The 20,176-nt window shown below is 36.2% G+C and overlaps 1 protein-coding gene across 1 annotated transcript in view; it reads left to right on the top strand.

The window, feature by feature from the left end:
• The window catches only part of DNAH11 (dynein axonemal heavy chain 11), a 287,853-nt gene that overhangs the window by 79,797 nt on the left and 187,880 nt on the right, over positions 1–20,176 (top strand). The window contains exons 28-31 of the mRNA XM_081079668.1: positions 3,693–3,842; positions 6,799–7,032; positions 17,066–17,205; positions 19,519–19,671. Coding sequence (XP_080935794.1) covers positions 3,693–3,842; positions 6,799–7,032; positions 17,066–17,205; positions 19,519–19,671 — 677 coding nt within the window. The remainder of the gene's footprint in view (positions 1–3,692; positions 3,843–6,798; positions 7,033–17,065; positions 17,206–19,518; positions 19,672–20,176) is intronic.

Raw genomic sequence — 20,176 nt, 5'->3', positions numbered from 1 at the left:
CACACATGTCTGGCTATTAAACACTTGAAATGTGGCAATTGAAGAACTGAATTTTTAACTTCAATACATTTTAATTGATTTAAATGTAAAAAGTGATATTTGACTCAGTTATTGGAAAGCTAAGCATATTTGAAACAACCTGGGTATGTGAATCTGCTTTGCAACTGTATATTTTATGAAATCTAAATCAGATCAAAAAATCCAAATTGAGGTATGCCATAAACATAAAAACACCTGATATCAAAAATTTGCTACAGAGAAAAGCACATAAAATATCTCATTAATAATTTTTATATTATGTGTTTAAGTGAAAACATTTTGGATATACTCTGTCAGGTAAGCTACATTAAAATTAATTTCACCTGTGTCTTTTCACTTGTTTTTTTTTTAATGCGACTCCTAGAAAACCACTGCTGTGGAAATTAAGGCCACAATGTGTTCTCTACAATGATAACCTTAAGAATATATATATGCTCAGAATTGTTTAATGTTTACATCAAGAAATGTCCTTCTATGACATCAGCCCAAATCTGCCAGCTTGTCTTTTGAGAAATCTTAAATAGCAGTCTCTCAGCCTCCGAATTTCAGGAATAAGGATGACGGAGCTCAACACTCACAGTGTCACAACTTTTAATCCTCCTCAGACAATTAAGAGAGAAAAGGTTCAAGATGCAAGTGGTTAGTTGACAGCATGCAAGAGTGAAGGCGTTTTAGTTGAGATAAAAATCAATCGAAAATCCCAGCTTTTCTGTGGGAAGCAGAGAGCTGGAGCACTGTTTTCTACATACGGTGGAGGAAGGGTTGCCCTTGAGCTTTGGTTGGGGCTGAGGATGGAATGGGGAAGAGGCAGCAAGAGGAAGCAGACACAGCAGATGGTCATGGTTCTGGCCATCTTGGCGTTGTCTCTGGTTACTGTTGAGCAGCAAGGAATAGAGGCTGCTCACCTAAGTTTCGTTTGTCATAGAAATTGCCAAATAAGAGCAGCTCTTCTTGGCATAATTTAGGAATGGCATATTTTAAATGGATGCCTTTGTATAAAGGCAGCCTGATACCTATAGGACTTAGGCATTTAGGTGCGTGACAAGAAAAGAGACAATCTAAAACTTAAATAAACATGCCATAAGTTATATATCCAGTGGGGATTATCTTTGACTATCCTTGCAAAATAGTTACTATATGGTTGACCAAAATTATATAACAATATATGTCTTTTTTTTCCTCATTTTGCAAATGGGTTGCCTCATTAGTTTAAAACAACAGTCCTGTTCTCTCAGAAGCTTGAAATGGAAGTCAGAATATGAAAACATCTGACTTCAGACATACCCGGTATATGTAACAGGAGGGCAGTAAGCCATGAGGTTTGCATTTCCTGGTCACTGGCTGAGTGACTACAGGTCTAGAAGTTCTTTTAAAATGATTTTCTCACCAAAGCAATAATGTGTGAGGCCATCTGATGGTTGAGGTCTCATTTATCCTGCAGCTTTTCACCTGAATATTATTTAGGCCCATTACACAGTAGAAGCCATTAAACATCTGTGCACTTCCTGGCCACTTCAGCTGTGACAGTGAATTGTGAGATTATTGGAGATACTTTCTGCGTGTAAGTGTCCTTGGGGTAATGTACACGGATGGAGGAGAATATGATACGCCAAGCAGTGATCATCAGCTACTACTCTGTTTAGGTTTCAAGTAAGTTTGAGTCTCAAAAACTCATCTATTTTAAACTCAGAAGATTTCTTGTGGTGATTTTCTTCAACACTAAAACTGCTAATACAGCAAAAAGTGTTAAGGCTAAAAGCTTCGAAGATTAAATCAGCCTTAAGGGCTTCCTTACCAATATTGGTGTTGGTCTTGTCATGCAGGAAATTTCGGCAGGTTGCTCTTGTTCTTAGAAGCTGCTATTGGGAGAGTTATCAAATCCAGTTAATAAACTGTATTTCAAGCAAAACAAATCACACCTATATGCTGGTACAGGCTGGATAGCTTGGAGCAATCTTTTGGTTCTTAGCACCTTTTATTTCTTTTTTTTTTTTTCTGTTGAGATGAAATTCATATAATATAAAATTAACCACTTTGAAAGATATGATTCAGCGGCATTTTGTACATACACAATGTTGTGCAACCATCACTCTATTTAGTTTCAAAATATTGTGATCATCCTAAAATAAAACCCCATACCTAGTAAGCAGTCACTCGCAGTCTCTCACCGTTCCCCCTTCCCTCCTGCCCTTAACAACCACCAATCTATGGATTTACCTGCTCTGGACATTTTGTATAAATGGAATCACACAACATATAATCATTTGTGCCTAGCTTCTTTCATTTAGCATGATGTTTTTAGGGTTCATTCACACTTGCGCATATCAGTACTTCATTCCTTTTTAATGGCTGAATAACATTTCGTGGTGTGTATATGCCACAATTTATTTGTCCATTTATCTGTCAATGGATATTTGAGTTGGTTCCACATTTTGGCTTTTGTGAATACTACTGCACTTGTATACCGGTATTTGAGAACCTATTTTTAATTCTTTTGGTATGTATACGGAGGAATGGAATCTGGGTCATATGGTAATTCTATGTTTAACTTTTCAAGGAACCACCAAACTCTTTTCCACTCAGCAGCTTTTATTTGTACCATAAATGTGTAAGGAAGGACCACTTCTTCCCACTCCTGACACTTTCTCTGGTTTCCTGTCTGCCTACCTGGTCGAGAGTATGTTCTCCTCCTTGTAAGTCTACCTGCAGAACACACATCTGCTGCTTCGTTTTTCCATGCCAGTGTTCTAGGTGGAAAGGCCCATCCTGGTCCGTGCCGACGTGACTGGAGGGCAGAGGGTTGCTAATTCTGGCATTCTGTTTGCAGGCCAATTAGGTTTTAGTCTCCAAACTGGCCTCTGGCAGAACACATGCTCATCTTTGTCTTTTCATTTGGTTTATTTTATTTCTGAAATAATCTGGAACCTGTATAGAGTTTAGTGTGAGGGTTATTTTGAAGATTCCACAATGTAGGATATAGAAGGTTAGGGTAAACTTTGTGGATGTAACCTGGAGTTGGAAACTTAAAATTTAAATGCCACTTACTTTTAACAATGTCAGCTTAATGAAGTCACCTAATATTTTAGCTTCAATTTTCTTAACAATGAAAATGGGGAAATCCTTTCATCTTGGTTAGGTGACAAGTATGCTGTGGGGCTCACGTGAGTATCAAAGCAAATATACAACATGGGACCTAACACAAGAGTAAAATTGTATGTTACTTACATTTTTGTTTCAGGTATTTAACACAGCTTTTTTACAGTAGAAGCTTTTTTATAGTGTAATAATATGTCTGAATTTTAAAAAATGGACCACAAATTCCCAGCAGGATGGTTGCTACAGGAATATGGCACAAATAGAGATGTTAGTAAGTCTCCAATCTTCAAGTAGAAAATAGGTAACTTTGCCTGTTAAGCCTTGACCAACCACCCAAACCCTCATGATGTGACCAGAGTGTCTGGCCATGTCTCCACCAAGGTCGTTTCAAACTCTGGAACTGAAGAAGTGATTTTTATTTTGAAGAAGACCATTTTGAGACAACTCTGTAACTACGTAAATAAAGTTTTGTGAATTCCCATGGCATCATCACGAGATCACCAGGACTGTATCTCCAGTTAGAAATTCTCTTATCTCTTCTAATCACCTTGTCTTAGGTAACACGTCACCTCACCAAACTCTTCGACAGCATTGCAGATCTGCAGTTTGAAGACGATCAGGGTGGTTCTACACACAGAGCAATTGGAATGTCCAGCAAAGAAGAGGAGTATGTCCCATTCCAAGCCACGTGTGAATGCCTAGGCCACGTAAGGTTTGATTATGAGGTTTTCTATGTTAGAGGATGACTTTGGGGATAATTTTTTTAAAGGTTGACTTGAACAAGAAGAAATCAACTCACATCAGCTCAGGCTCTCGTTGGTTTTGTGCTCAGAGCTTCCTGTTTACCTGCCTCCAGTGTGACGGGGCTTCCCCGTTTCTGTGCATTCGGTTGCAGCACCTCACAGGGTCTCAGAGATGCTAGTAGTTGAACTAGACAGGAGGGACTGTCACAGAGTGAATGAGTGGACCCCAGCATTAGAAGCAAATACAGCCCAGTGACAGAGTCTTCCACAAAGCGTATTGTTTTCACCACTGCTCAGACAGTACAGGGGTGAAGGCAAAGCCGCGCCTTGCAGTAAAGCATGTTTTAAAGAGGCTCATGGTTCAGGATTCTGATGGGAATGTTGTAAATGGCTGCTTGTAAATTAAGTGGATTGAGTCTACCAAGCTGATGTCACGTCCTCTAATTACCATGTGCACAGACAGTTAAGTTAGCATATTCTCTTCTCTCACAGCCAGATACCTCAAAAATATTCTCCACAGTGATCTGCAAGAATGGCTCATTATGATTGATGAAAGAGCTCTTGGTGTTTTCAAATGATTTAGAGCAATTGCATCATTTTATGATGATGTTTTTATAGCTTGGGTTAATCCACAGAGTAACTGAGCAGTAGCCTCTATCACAGAACCATTTGGGTTGAGGCAGGGGGTCCTTAAAATGTCTCTTGCAGAAATGTCATGGCAACCTTTTTTTTTTTTTTTTTTTTTTTTTAACAGGGGTTTTCTTTATTCCTCTCTGTTGCTTTTTAATATTGTACCAGAAATCCCTGCCAAGTGATGGGGAAGCAGATGGTGGAACACTTTGATTAAAATATATTTTTTGATCTCTTGGGCTCTTTAGGATATTATTACAATGATTAGAGAAAGTCACCATAAACTATCTTGACAAAAGTGTCTTGCTATCTGCTCCCTCCCCAGCAGACTGCTAGCCGACTGGCATAGAGCCCAGGAGGAGGACAGTCCAGTTGACGGATGTGGTTGTCAGCAGCAGGGACCCTTGATACTGAAAGTTTTCATCGTGCTCTAATTTATTCTGTACAAGCAACTTGTGTGAGATACGTTCGGTCGTATACCACATTCGCCCTCTAATTGCCTTTATTTTATATAAAAAGGTGCTTTTACTTTAGGTCTTCTCCCACCCCCACTCTTTTATGATTCGTTCTTCCCAATTTAGACTATTTGTATTTTATTTGACTAGTGTACGGTACATGGGAGGTATTACATAAACACTAGTCAAATAAAATACAAACCAGTTTAGGTTTTTGGGGATCCAGAAACGAATAAGCCATGGCCCTATCTTTGAGGAACTCTTAGGCTTATTGAAGAAATGGATATACATATAGTTAGCAATAATGGGAAGTGGTAACTGTTGTTATAGGGGTTGGGCAGAAGCTGATGAAACCAGAAAGGGAGGGATCAAGCAAACACCTCATCAGAGCTTAGTTCTTAAATCATAGTGAGTTAAGTTGCCCTTGTTGGCATCTGAGCATGAGCTGATATACCACCTTATATGTGTGTTTGATCTTCCCCTAGAAAGTTCTTGAGAAAAGATTGCCATCTTGAGGACAAAGACACCAGAGTATCTGAGAGATGCTCCAATGACCTCTGATTCACTGAAGGAACTTGTTGCTTGGTGACATTAAGAGTTGTGCTTAGTTAGTTAGGCACTGAGTAGATCGAAGACCCTGAACTCAAGTTTGTGAGCAAAGCCCACCTGTGAGGCCAGAGGAGAAGGCTCTTAGGATGTTGGGGCCTTTTCCAGGGCAGTGCATCCTTTTTCTTTAAGAAGGGAAGGCTGTCAGCTCATTGACCACATATCATTCCTTCCCAGTTCTCCAGAGAAAGAGGTTCTAGGAATGCATGCTGCTGCCATTTTTACAGAGGCGGGGAAAGAAATCAGTTATAGCATCTTCAGTATCCCATGTGGCCCTTGGAATTCTTTTTTTTTTTTTTTTAAGGAGGGCACAGCTCACAGTGGCCCAGGCGGGGATCAAACAAACAACCTTGGTGTTATTAGCACCACACTCTAACCATCTGAGCTAACTGGTCAGCCAAAGGAATTTTTTTTATTATAGTCATTTTTTATTGGTATAGTCAATTATTTGCAAATAATGTATGTACACTTTTTGTTATATAATATTCCATGGAAACATATATGGATAAATGTAACTAAGCTTATTTGAATAGGATGGAAAACCAGCTGAAATATATTTGTGGGAGCAAAATAAGCTTGAATTTTTAAAAAATAATTTTCACAAGTCAGCAGTTGTCCTATCTCTCATACTCTCCTGCTGTCTAATTTTTGACAAGTGTGAAGATGAGAACCAGTAGGGAATATAATTAAGATACTTGCTGAAAATACCTTGTCTTAAGACGAAGAACTATGAAGATTTTTAGAGAAGAATTTTCAGTAGATTTTAAAGTGATCAAAGGATATATTTTTAAAACATCAATTTCCCATATCCCCAATGCTCTAGAATATTACTCTAGCACATTACTCTCTAGATGGCTGTGATGTTTGGTTTCTCAAAATATTGTGTGTTATCAGAGGAGATCTTGGTCTAGAACCCCTTTGTCTTCAAGTCTGAAAAATGAATTATTGAAAATACATCCTGTTTAGGGTGTGGAAAGTTATTAGCCCGCAGTAGGTGAAATAAATGAGAAGTCTCTCCGGGACAAGACAGGTTCACACAGGAAAATCACTTCATCAGCCACACATTGGGCTTCTCCTTTGAGTTACCCCTCTTTTGGTTTTCTACAGAGATTTAAAACAAATGCAGCTGAAGCCTCACTCTCTGCATGGCCTTTGAGCCCATAAGAGGATGGAATTACCCCTTTTTTATAGTTAACCCTGTGTTATAACATTTCATTTTGCTTCAAAAGGTGGAAACGTGGCTTCTGCAACTTGAACAGACCATGCAAGGAACAGTGCGACATTCGATCACAGAAGCTTTAGCGGCCTATGAGGAAAAACCTAGGGAATTGTGGATTTTTGATTTCCCGGCTCAGGTTGCATTAACCAGCTCACAAATCTGGTGGACTACAGATGTAGGAATAGCCTTCAGCAGACTGGAGGAGGGCTATGAAACAGCCCTAAAGGATTTCCATAAAAAACAGGTACCTTACAGATTCATGATTTCAAGACTTAAAGGGACTTGAAGAAGTAAATTTCATTCATTCATTCACTCATTCATTCATCCTTTATGGAGTGTCTTCTGTGTGCAGTGTACTGCACTGGAAGCTTTTAGCAATCAATTATTTAACTTTTCATTTTCTACCGATGTGTTAGCCTTCTTCTAGTTTTCTACATGTGTTTTCAAAACATCCATCTTGTCTGTTATCCCGCAAGGCTCTCGTATATCATTCCCACCCCGATACTGGCCTATTTCTTTCCTTCTGTGTAAGACTCTCCATCTGGGCCGACCATCTATTTATAAGAATATATGTGCACGATTCAGAAAGGTGAATTACTGTTCAACAGCAACGAATGTTTTCACATATTTTGGTTTTCTGTTAATTATGAATCACAGATGAGCAACTTTGGAAAATAGTCTATTTTGAATTCCATTTTATTCATCCAGCTATGTTGTCACCTCTCCGATCTTAAGGTGCGCCCTTAGCTGTGGAACAATTCAGAGATGTGGCCTTTCTCTCAGTTTATAGATTAAGGAAATATTAGGCTTGGAAATGAGTGTAAATATCAGTTTGTCTGCCCTTCTTGTTTTCAGCGGAGAAAGGCTGAATCCGGGGATACTAAGTGAATCTCCCAACGTTGCACAATTTGTAAGTGAAACTGGCAGGGCCGCAGACTCCAGAATGCTTTCCACAACTTCCCATTGCTTCTCTTTGTGGCGGTACTTTTAACTCAGTGCCTTAAAAATCAAACAGATTTGGATAGTGAAGGATACTTGTAACATACTCAAGAATTTTTAAGTTTTAGAGTGTGTTGCTTATTCCTTTTAATTTTGCTTTTTTAAATCTTGGGTAGAGACCACCTAATTTACTTAGGTTACTGAAGATGTTTTTGTATTACTTGTTTTTGGAGAAAAATATTTTCTTTTTGATGTTACATCTTTTGTACTAAATACTAAATTTGTACTAAATACAAATTTAGTAGGCTTGGGATCATTGGATTGAAAGTGGCTGGCTTCCTCCTAAGGCAATGTCTCTGCAATTCTAGTTGATGCCATTTGTATGAGGAAACTAAGTAGTTACACTTTTTCACTGGACTTAAATCACTGAGACAATTAGTTAAATTGCAATGAATTCTACTATGCTTACAAAAATGACTTTCTGGTTAATTTATTGATATTTATGCTTTTACTATATTCTCACTACATATTTAAATAAAGATATTTTTAAATACTTAGTTAAAATACTATTCAGTCTTCAATGTCAGCTATTATCAATCTCTGCTCAAACTTAAATCTTTTAACAAACATATTTCTATTTATTCTATTCTAATGTTTTTCCTCTGTTTAATTCTTCCGTGCCTCCAATTTATCATTTTTGTAATGATTAGAGTATTTTATTGCTTAAAACAGTAAGTAATATTTTATGAACACTTTTTATTTATATCAACTTTGTTATTTTCAATGTCTTGATTTATTTATTATTAAAGATAAAGGAGAAAAATCCAGATGTATTATAGAAAGGAAAGAAAAGGAAAGTAATTTTTTTTAAAAACTTCTAGCACAAATTGAAATGTTTGACAGACCAACCAATAAATGCCTTCAATGTAGTATTTTAGTTTTGTAACTGATACTAATAGGCGCATTAGAGAAGCTAACATTTGAGTCCTGTCAAGCTGTAGTTTAGTTAATGAGAAGTGTGTGCATCTAGATGAAAACCCCTTTAGTTTTCTCTCCTTAAAAATGGCTGTAACCAGCTGGAGTTTGTTTTTAATTAAAATTAGTCTTGCTAATACTGTGAGCCATTTTTAAAATGAACTTTATTCCTTTAAAATAGCTTAATTTTAAAACTGAGATCAGAGTTGGCTACAATTGATGATCTGCCTGAACAAGTAATTTCTTTCCGTAGTTGTCATGTCCAAATTGTAATGAGATAAATAATTTAAGAGAATTCTTTTAAACTATTTTGTTTTTCCTAGACCTATTGTGATTGTATGTTAGATAATGTTGGGATTAAAAGCAAAAATAGTGCATTTTCTTGCCTTGCCAGAGTCTTTGAAAATATGAAAAATATAATTTATCAGGTTTGAAGGTTCCTTGGCAAAAGTATGTTGGAGACTTGGGATCTGGTCAGAAAGTGTTCCCACTCTTCCTTTATTATTGAGCATTGTGAAAATAATCAAAGCAAGAGATGGAGGCATTTTGGACTTTAAAAAACTAGTGGCTATGTGCTGTGACATTACCCACATATTTTAATAAGACACAAGATTAGCAATATAACACTTTCCTCATTAACCATCCATCCTTCCCACCACAAAGATGTATGTGTAAGAAAGAGACTTTCATTATGCTGTGTAGAGCCAATTTTTGGCCTCACTTTCAGTCACTGATTGAGACATTCTTTGAAAAGCAAATTGGATACAGTGTTGATGGCGTTCTTATCTTGTCCTGATTCTGTTACATTAATAGGGAAGCCTGTGAAGCCTGCAGCTACCTAGCGTATATTGGACACACGTCTTTTTTTTTTTTTCCTTTAAGGAAAGTGTGATCTAGTTGCCTCATGCTTCGTAATATAGCAGGAACCCATGAAATCATAAGCACAGCACAAACTCTCTACCTCCCCTCTCATCAAAAATTATATTGAATGACAAATACGTTATATGAAAAAAAATTCATATTGTTCTTGGAAATACTGGACCAGATAATTTGAGGAATGTATAAAAGTCAGACAATGGATGACTTTGAACTGATAACTAAGAGCAAAGAAAATCATACTTCAAATATACAAAAAAGAGGAAGCTATTGCAACAATAAGCCTATTGTGTCCCACTGTGATTCCGGAATAATTACAAACTCAGATTAGTAAACATAAAAAGCATTTTGGGTCCATCATGGTCAGTGGTAAGGATTAAATGTAGAAGAGATGGACAACTGGAATCATTCTTTTTCCTGTACATCCCAAAAGATTATCTGTTGGGTGCATTTGTCCTCAGGATAAAGCTCAGATAAATTCTTTATAAACCAAATGAGACTTTATTGAGGACTTCTGCCATCACTGTCTTTTCTATTAAGCAAGGGTTGGCCACCTTTTTCTCTGAAGGACAAAATAGTAAAGATTTTAGTCTTTAAGAGTCATAAAGTCTCTTTCTCAACTACTAGGAAAGAAACCACAGGCAGTTTTTAAAGAAATGGGCATGGCTGTATTCCAATAAAACTGTATTTATAATAGCAGGTATTGAGCCAAATTTGGCTCATGACCTATAGTTTTCTAACCCCTGTTCTAGAAACATAAGCAGAAAAGACCCTAAAGTAACTCAAGATCCTTACAGTGGCAGATAGAGGTAAGAGAAAAAGGGATTTGTTGCTCAAATATGCCATAAGTGTCCAATCTGATTCAATACTGAGAACTGGTTCTTTGAACAGACCAATAACACTGACAAAGATTTGCAGTTCAGAGGACAAAGCAAAAACAACAAAGGGATAGGGAAAGGAAACATAATCTCTAAGATAAAGAGATTTTTAAAAAGCTAAAAAAAAAAATCTATGTAACAACTACTTGCGATTTAAGTTGAAAATCTAAATTAAATGGAAGATTTTATATAAATACTGTTTTAAAAATTGATTCAAAGTGAAGTGGAAAACTTGAGTAGACCAGTAACCACAGAAATAATTCAAATGGTAATCAAGGTAGTTAAATATGAATAGATCCACCTAAATAGAGCTCTTTTCCAATGGTTTTGTCAGACATTTAAAGAACAGATAAATACCGTGTTCGATCAGTGTGGACCAACATGTTACATCCATGTTCTAGAGTGTAGAAAAAAAAAGAAAAGATATTTTTTATTTTGTAAAGTTTTAATAAACTTGTTGGCCATTCTCACAAATTAGCACATCCTTTTTTGACCTTTTTCACTTAACTGTTTGGGAGACAATCTTTGTGGGTCTCACATTTTGTACAAGCAGAAGTACTGACTGCCTTTGTTCTAGACCATCTTTGCATGGATGTTTGTATAGCAAACATCCTTGGAAGAAAGAGATAGTGTCTCTCTCCAGAGCAAAGGGCAAGTTGATTAACTGTCCAGTATAATAAAGGTAATATCTCCTTCTAGGGCGAAGATCAAGCATACTTACTATCTCTTATAAAACATTTGGGCTCCCCAAACTGAGGGTTCCTCCACTGTAACACGACTCACTGCATGCATCATAGGGCTGTTTTCAGGTTATCCTTTGAAAGTTGGGGGTCGGGACTGGTGCAAATGCTGATACTCTGATGTTACTCAGTGCTATTGCTGTGACTAATAAACTGTCTTTTATCTCTGACCCAGGAGTCTCTGTGGCTTCTGCCAGCATCCATGAATCTGCATCAGCCTAACTTAGCATTCAAATAGAGTATAACCTCAGATCCTCCCCATTTTTCAGCACACATATTTTTGGGAGTCACTGATGTTGCATTTATTAGAAGTTCACTCTATTTTATTACTTAGTATTCCATTGTAGAAATATACTACACTTTGTTTATGCTGTTAGTCGACATTTGAGTTTCCAGTTTGGAGCTATAATTTCTAAAGTTGCCTGAAATATTCTTGTACAAGTCTTTTTGTGGACGTATATTCTTTTCTCCTGAGTAAATACCTAAAAATGAAATTACTGGATCATAGGGAGGTACCTAACCATTTAAGAAACTGCCGTGCAGGTCTCCATTGTTACATTCCCATTAACAAATGTGATGGAATTCTAATTGGTAGCCAGTATTGGGTGTTATCTTTACAATCTCAGCCATTCTAGTGGGTGTGAAATTGTATCTTCTTGTGGTTTTAATTTCTTATATCTAATGTTCAAAGATGTTGAACAACTTTTCATGTGTTTATTGGTGTATCTTCTGTGAAATATCTGTTCAAATATTTTGCTCAGTTCTTTTTTTTTTTTTAATTGGGATGTTTGTCTTTTTATTGTTGGTTGTAGGATTTCTTTATTTTGGGTACAAGTCCTTTTCCAGGAAATGAATAGACTCCTCATTTTATTAATGATATGTTTTGTGAGTAGAATTTTTAATCTTGTTGTAGTACAGTATATCAAAAAAATTTTTTTATGATTGATAATTTTTATGTCATGTGTAAGGAATTCTTGCTGATCTCAATGTCATGAAGAATTCCCTTATGTCCTACTAGGTGCTTTATGGTTTTGGGTTTCTCATTTAGATCTATGATCCATGTATCTTTTTTTCCCCATTGAATTAACTTGGCACCTTGCTCAAAAGTCTAATGATTGTGTATATGTGGGTCTGTTTCCAGACTCTCCCGTTCCATTGATCTATCTTTCTATCTTCATGCCAAATCCACACTGTATTAATCACTGTAGCTTTATAGTAAGCCTTGTAATCATGTTAAATATAGCCTTCAACTTTGTTCTTTTCTTTTTCTCCAAAATTGTTTAGGTTCCTTTTATTTCTACATAAATTTTATCTCTTTGCTTATTTTTAAAAGTTTAATAATCCTAGCCTAATGAAATTTTAACTGGGATGACATTGAATACAAATAGAAATGTTGGGAGAATAGATATCTCAATAATGATTATTCTCATAATCCAAAAATGTGGTGTATCTCTTGATATAGGTCTTATTTAATTTCTCTCAGCCATTTTTTCTGTAGTTTTCAATGTAGATGTCGTGCACATTTCTTGCTAGACTTACTTTTAGATTGTTTGTATGTTTTGATGTTGCAAACGTATGCTAAATTAATTTTTAAATTTTATTTTCCAATGTTTGTGGCTGGTATGTAGCAATATATTGGTTTTTAAATATTCACCTTGTATGTTGGAACTTTGCCAAATTTGTTTACTAGTTTTAATAGTTTTTTATAGTTTCATATGGCTTTATATGTACATAAACATGTCATCTGTAAATAAGGACAGTTTTACTTCTTGTCTTTCATTCTTTTTTGCCCTTTATTTTCTTTTCTTCAGTTGTTGAAATGGCTAGAACCTCCAGTACAATGTTGGCTAAAAGTAGAGAGACATCTTTCCCTATTACCAGTCTTAGAGAAGAATAATGTTTCACTGTTAAATGTGATAATAGATATAGGTTTTTGTAGATGCCCTTTCTAGAGGAAAATCCCTTCCCTTACTACATACTGAGAGTTTTTTATCTCAAAGAGGCATTGACCTTCTTCAAATTTGTTGAGACATTCATGTGGTTTGCCTCTCTTATTCTGTTACTGTGGTGAGTTTTTTAAAATTTATTTTTCAAGTGCAGTTGACATACAGTATTATATTAGTTTCAGGTACACAACGTAAAGATTACACATTTATATACCTTATGAAGTAACTACTGGGGTGAATTTTTGAATGCTAAGCCAACTTTGCATTTCTGAAATAAGCTTCACTTGGTTATGATATATTATCTTTTATATGTGTATATATATTTTTTGCTGGATTATCTTAGCTGATATTTTGTCAAGGAAATCTGCCTTTATGTTCATTCTTAAGGGATATTTATCTATAATTTTCTTACAATATCTTTGCCAGGTTTGAGGATCAGTGTTATGCTCCTTAAAAGGAACGGTAAAGTATTACATTCTCATCTATTTTATGAAAGAATTCATGATAGAAATCACTGGTATTGCCATCTGGGTCTAGAGTTTTCTTTGAGGAACATTTTAAAAATTATAAATTGATTTTTCTTTTACATGTATGCTGCTTTGTAGCTTTTTTGTGACCTTTTATCCTGTCAGTGTTGGAAATTTTCATTTTTCAAGGTATTTATCCATTTCCTTAAGTCAGTGGCTGGCAAAAAGTACAACCCTCCAGCCAAATCTGACCCAGTGCCTATGTCTTTGGCTGCTTTCACACTCCATCAGCCAAGTGGAGTCGTGATGGAGGCCATGTAGCCTGCAGAGTCTAACACAGTTACCGTCTGCCTCTTTGCAGAAAAAGTTTGCCCACCTGGGATGTAAGTTTTCAAACGAAATCAACGTGAGGATCTCAACGTTATCCTTAGCATGTCTGAAGAGTCTGGCTGCGTGTCCTCCTTTCATTCCTGGCATTGAGGATTTGGGTTTTCTTTCATTTTTTTCTTACTTAGCCTTCCAGGTGTTTATCAATTTTATTTGTGCTTTTGAAGAGCTAATCTTTGACTTTGATTTTTTTTTCTATTGTTTGTTTTCTATTTCACCAATTTCTGCTTTATCTTGTTTAATGCCCTTTCATCTACTTAACGTGGAGTTTAATTTGTTCCTCTTTTTCAAGTTTCTTAAGGTGGGAACTTAGGTGATTGATTTTACACCTTTTTTCTTTTCTAACATAAGCATTTGAAGGAAACTTTATAACTTGAAGAATATCTTCCAGAAATCTGCAGAGAAAAGCATGCTTAAGTGGTGAAGTATTAGAATCATTTCCATTAGTGTCAAGAATGAGGTAATTATGCTCACGATCTCTGACATTCATTGCTCAATATTATGCTGGTGGTTTTAGCAATATGCTTACAGGAGAAGTGGGAACATGGGAAAGGAAGGTAACAAACTGGGATTCCGTAACACATTCCCTGGTAGTGTGGACAAGTGTGGAGCCTGGTCTCTTTGGCAGTTCCCTTTACTCTAGCTGATAGCAAGGAAAACCCATTGTTTACCACATTGCCGAAGTTGAAACATTGGTGGATTTCAGGATTAGAGATCATTGTTGCTATTGTTTTAAAACAAAAAGAACATTATTTCTGCATTATGTCCAGTTGGAAAGGGATTGAGAGTTTTGGTAGCTGACTCTCAAAGTACTATAGCAGTTTGTTATGTTGTATGTTCACTTTGATTTGCTGAACGGAGGACTACAAACTCCACATTTCTACCGAGGGGTTCCTTCCACCGGCTTTCCAGCATGGCTTCAGTGTCCCTAGATTGGGAGATGAGCCATGCCTGATGCCGGTGAACCTTGCTTCTGCAGTCACATTGCTTCTGCTGCTGCAAGGAAAATGTGCTTCCTGTGTTGTCTTATTTAAACCTATAGTATTTAGGGACGTAGCTCTTCAAGTTCAGGTATATGGCCTTTTTCTTTGTACCATATGCCACCAGAGCTGGGTCAGGACAAAATTGAGGATCAGTCATCACTGCATACCAGGAATCAGCTCTTCTTTCTGACCTTGAGTCCGTTGCTTTGTCTGGCTGACACCCTCCTTGATGGTGAGCTCACCGTCATTCCACAAAGCAAGCTGGCCCTCTGTGGGAAATCCACGTGTAGCATGTGTAGATTCTCTTTCTTGAGCACCTCCTGTTGGACAGCTCACTCCTCAGTGCTCTGGGGATAATGCACTGAACAAGATAGACACAGACCTGGCCATCATGGGGATGGTGCGCCTTGAACATGGCATACATGACATAATGATTGCCTTGGCTTTTGTTACAATGTAACTACATCTTATAGGTGGAAGATATTAATAGTAGATTAATGCTTATAAGGCTGTTGTATATTCTGAATGCCTACATTACATGTTTTTCATTCTTTTGAACCAGCTTTCTATTGTGTTTGATTTTAAGTCTATCTGGAATGCTTCTTGTCCAGCCACAGTTTCTCCAACTTGAAGGTGGTGGGTGGGTTGGTCTTGTGGAAGCTGGTACAAGGGAATCGATGTGATGTGACCTGTAAGAGCTCAGGCTCTGAAATCGGACTGGTTTGAATTCCCTTTCCCCGGATTGGCAAATGTGGTCACTGTCTGTAACTCAGTTTCCTCATCTGCAAAATTAGAATGATAATAGATTGTTGCGAAGAGTAATGAGACTATAGGCAGTGTGTTTAGTCAGTGCCCGGCACATTGTACTTTCTCATTTAATGTAATGGTTATCGTCTCCTTGCCTGCTTTCTCCATTCTTACTAGAGTTACGTAACCTTCTCCAGTTCAGCTGCACAGCAGTCTCAGGGAAGTCTGCAGTGGTTGGTGTTTTCTGGGATGTGATAATAGTACCATAGGGAACATGTTTTTGACAGTATGTTCGAGAGCCTCTGGTGATATGTCATATTCACTTATTAGCAACTCTCTCAGGAGCTAACAGTTTATAATTACCCTTTGCAGAGCTAAAAGGAAAAGGGAGCAGTATTGATGTATAATATGCTACGCTGGAATAAAACAGCCTGTAGGTTTTTGTTTGTTTGTTTGTTTTTTTGCTAATAAGCCTTGAGTAAGACTGGACTGTTTCGTGTAAATAAGAATGCTAACAAAATGACCGCCTAAGACAATATCTTTCAAACTTTTCTGACCACAGTTAATAATAAGAAATATTTTATATCATATATATATATATATATATATATATATATATATAGTGCACTCAAAAGTCTGAAATTGAAATAAAGTTTCATAAAACAATATATACCCTTACTACTGTAATGCAATGTTTTCTGTTCCATTCTATTCCATGTCATTCCATTTCTTTCTATTTTATGAAAAAAAGACCAGTAGTTTGAAAAATACTGATTTAAGAAATTGGTGGAACTAAACAAGAATAGGGATGCGAATAAGAAGAATTAGGTGGGATAGTCTTCAGTTCTGCATTTTAAATATCTTGTCAGTAATCATCACTTTCTCCTATGCAAGAAAACCCCCCAAAACAAACAAAAACCAAAAAACAAAACCAATAAAGCACTTGATATTTACCTCTTCCTTCACTTTTATAGAAGTTAGCTCAATTTGAACTTTTAAAATAGTCATTTCTATTTCAACCAGATTGTAGACTGGATCTTCATTAGGGTGGAGAGTCAGCTCAGTGCAGCCAGGAAACCTTGCTTCCACCTCTGGCTTTGTCATTACTCACAGGTTCACCTGTCTTCTCTGAGTCTTAGCTCAAAGTAGGCAATAATATTTATATTATTTAAATTATTTAATGACATCTCTCCCTCCATCTCCCACCCCCAGGGTTGTTGGAAGGCCAGCTGAAATAACACTTGAAATTATTTTGTAAGCTAAAGGGCTTTTTTCAAATACCAAGACTGTCAGATTCTGTATTTGTAACACTTACCTTCTTTAAAAAAATTCCTTCTAGATTTCTCAGTTGAATACATTGATTGCACTTTTGCTGGGAGAACTTCTACCTGGAGACCGGCAGAAGATCATGACAATTTGTACCATAGATGTCCATGCCAGAGATGTGGTGGCAAAACTTATTTCTCAGAAGGCAAGTTTGTAGAGATTTCCTGTATTGTTTGTTTCCTAAAAGTGATGTTTATCTGAGCAAGACCAACAAAAACTCATAGACACAAACAATAGTTTGGTGGTTACTAGAGGGTAAGAGGGGAAGGGGGTAGTAGAAGAGGGTAAAGGGGGTCAAATATATGGTGATGGAAGGACAACATACTCTGGGTGGGGAACACACATGTGATATATAGATGATGCATTATAGAATTGTATTCTTGAAACCTATATAATTTTACTAACCAATGTCATCCCAATAAATTTAATAAATAAAAAAAATAAAACATGATGATCTTATCTTTTAAGGGACTGATTTATATATCTATAAAATCTGCCCAGAAAAGAATATCTCTCATGTCTAATAAAAATTGGTGTTTATTATCAAGAGTACTTCTAAGAAAGTCACTGTTTTGTTTTTAAAGTTTGTATATTTTAATTCGTCCTGAGAAGTTAGTTGAACTTCCTTTGGGTGAGTTTGATTTCGATTAGCTGACATAGTAATAGTATCCTTATGAGAGTTATCTAAAGTGATATACCAAAAGGTTTTGCCAACTCAGGAGCCTCTAATTCAGATCATCCAAAAATTAACCCAGGATGGAAGAACCACGAGACGTCGCCATGTTTATGTCTCTGTCTTCTGGCCTCTCTACACCTAACCTCTTAGTCCATCAGTCAGTGGTTATCATCTCTGTGGCTAACCCATCCAATAGTAATAAGATTTGTGTCATTTAAACCATCTCCATGTGTCTTTGATTATTTTCCTTTTGAAGAAAGGGAAATGTTGGTCAGTCCTTGTCTTTTCCTTTCAAGGCTAAATAATTTACTTTCTTTCTTTTTTTTTTAAGGAGGACACAACTCACAGTGGCCCGTGTGGGGGTCAAACCGGTAACCTTGGTGTTATTAGCACCATGCTCTAACTAACTAAGCTAACCGGCCACCCCCAATAACTTTCTTTAAAGAAGTTATTTTCCAATCCTTTGAGTGCATTAGTTAGCTTCTTATCCCTTTAAAAAGTCCACATGTCCTTAGATACTGACAGTGTTTAATGTGAAAGGAGAATTTTCTCACCCCCTTTTCAAAATATGTTTCTACTTACAAATGTCAGATATGCTTGTCTACTGAACAGCATTCATGTATCATGCCCATCATCTATTTCCTCCAAATCCCTTTTGGTTTTTTTTTGGGGGGGTGGTACTACAACAATACAATTCACAGTTTGAATGCATGTATCTATTGTGAAATGTTTTCTGTTATTTTTCTAGTTCTTTCTCAAGTTATTAAAATCAAAGTGAATTTTAATTTCCTCCACTAAGTGCAAGCAAATGCTTCTTCATGTAAGCCATAAACTAAAAATACTTTTTGATCCAGGTTTGGGAACATTAATGAAAAATGTTTTATAATTGTTAATCCAAAAGTGATCCTTGGAAAACCCCTTACCATGTATTCTCATTTTGATAATGAACCACTGATAACTACTCTTTGAGTGTGACTTTGTACCTTCTTACATATTTTATTATGTTTTATCAGTGGTTATTTGCTTGTAGTAGGATAAATTATGATTTAAAATATGTCCTTTACTTTGTACTAGAAGAAACTTTGTCTAATTCCTGATCATCTAATACACTGAGAAGTGCAATGTTGAGACTTGTGTAGACATCAGACAAATTAGTAGACAATAATTTTGGTAACTTCAAGTGATTCTCAAGAAATCCTAGTGTTACATGCATCTTGAAAGAGATTGTATTTATTTTTTTTCAAGTTGGAAGAAGAATGGATAGGATTGAGTAAGACTGGAAAGAATAACAATGAAAAAAATGCTATTATTTGATTTAATAAAAAACAAAGTGGGAAATCTCCGTACTAAAGCAGACTGGTTTTAGAATGGACTTTGTTGAAAATATAATTTACTTCCGACATTCAAAAATTTTGGATTATGTGCCATTTCAAAGAGAGCGTGTTTTTTCATCTGATTTTGGTGATATGAGTATAATATTACAAACGTGATCAAATCACCTGATGTGATTCATAAAAAGGGAAAAGGCATTGATTGAACAAATTAATATTATTTTATAGTAAAAGCCTTCTTAAAAATGAAGACTTTAATTATACATGTTATTTCTTAAGTATTCAGCCATTTATATGCAATTAAAATTTGTAGTAGCATGCAGGAGATTTCCCTTTTCTGAGATTTTTAGAAATAAAATGTGAATCAATAGAGTTGATTAGATTAGTATATTAAGCTTGTTGCCTCGAAACTGCCTGTGTCCTATGTGTAATGATCATCTAATGTTTTTAGGTTATTAGTCCCCAAGCTTTTGCTTGGCTCTCTCAACTTCGTCATCGGTGGGAGGACACCCAGAAACACTGCTTTGTTAATATTTGTGATGCTCAGTTCCAGTACTTCTACGAATATTTAGGAAATAGTCCTCGACTAGTGATCACTCCTCTAACAGACAGGTACAAATGTTGAATTAGATGGGAAAATACAAGCCATGGGAAAAGATGTGGGACATTGAAAAGAAAGGAATGAAAATGGTGAACAAAGTGGGAAACCATATGAAAGCAGTGTGTAAATGAACGAATTAAGTAACATAGTGAATGTTGATTTTAGTTAGAAACAAGTTAAATAGAACCAAATTGGAGAAGCAGAATGACAGATGCTATATAGTATACAAATCATGAAATCATGATCAGATTACTATGGCTCAAGGCAGCATGTTTGATCTATTCTCTCTATTCTCAGCATGTAAATCTATTCTCTCTGGTTATCCATGACTAACATCCTGATATCAAGATTTGTAACCACCTCCCCCACTGCATCTCTTTATTCGAAGTGTAAAAATAGGAATTGTCTATGTTGACATTCATTTTTGAAGGATTACATAAAGTGAAAGGAAGAAAAAAGAGTGAATGTAGATGCATTAAATGATTTAATAGATACTTGTGGAGAACCCTGCTAAGT

This window comes from Rhinolophus hipposideros, assembly GCF_964194185.1.
Source record: "Rhinolophus hipposideros genome assembly, chromosome: 18".
NCBI classification, from domain to species: Eukaryota; Metazoa; Chordata; class Mammalia; order Chiroptera; family Rhinolophidae; genus Rhinolophus; species Rhinolophus hipposideros.
Note: the sequence above shows the minus strand (reverse complement) of the source record. Positions and strands in the feature narration are given on the sequence as shown.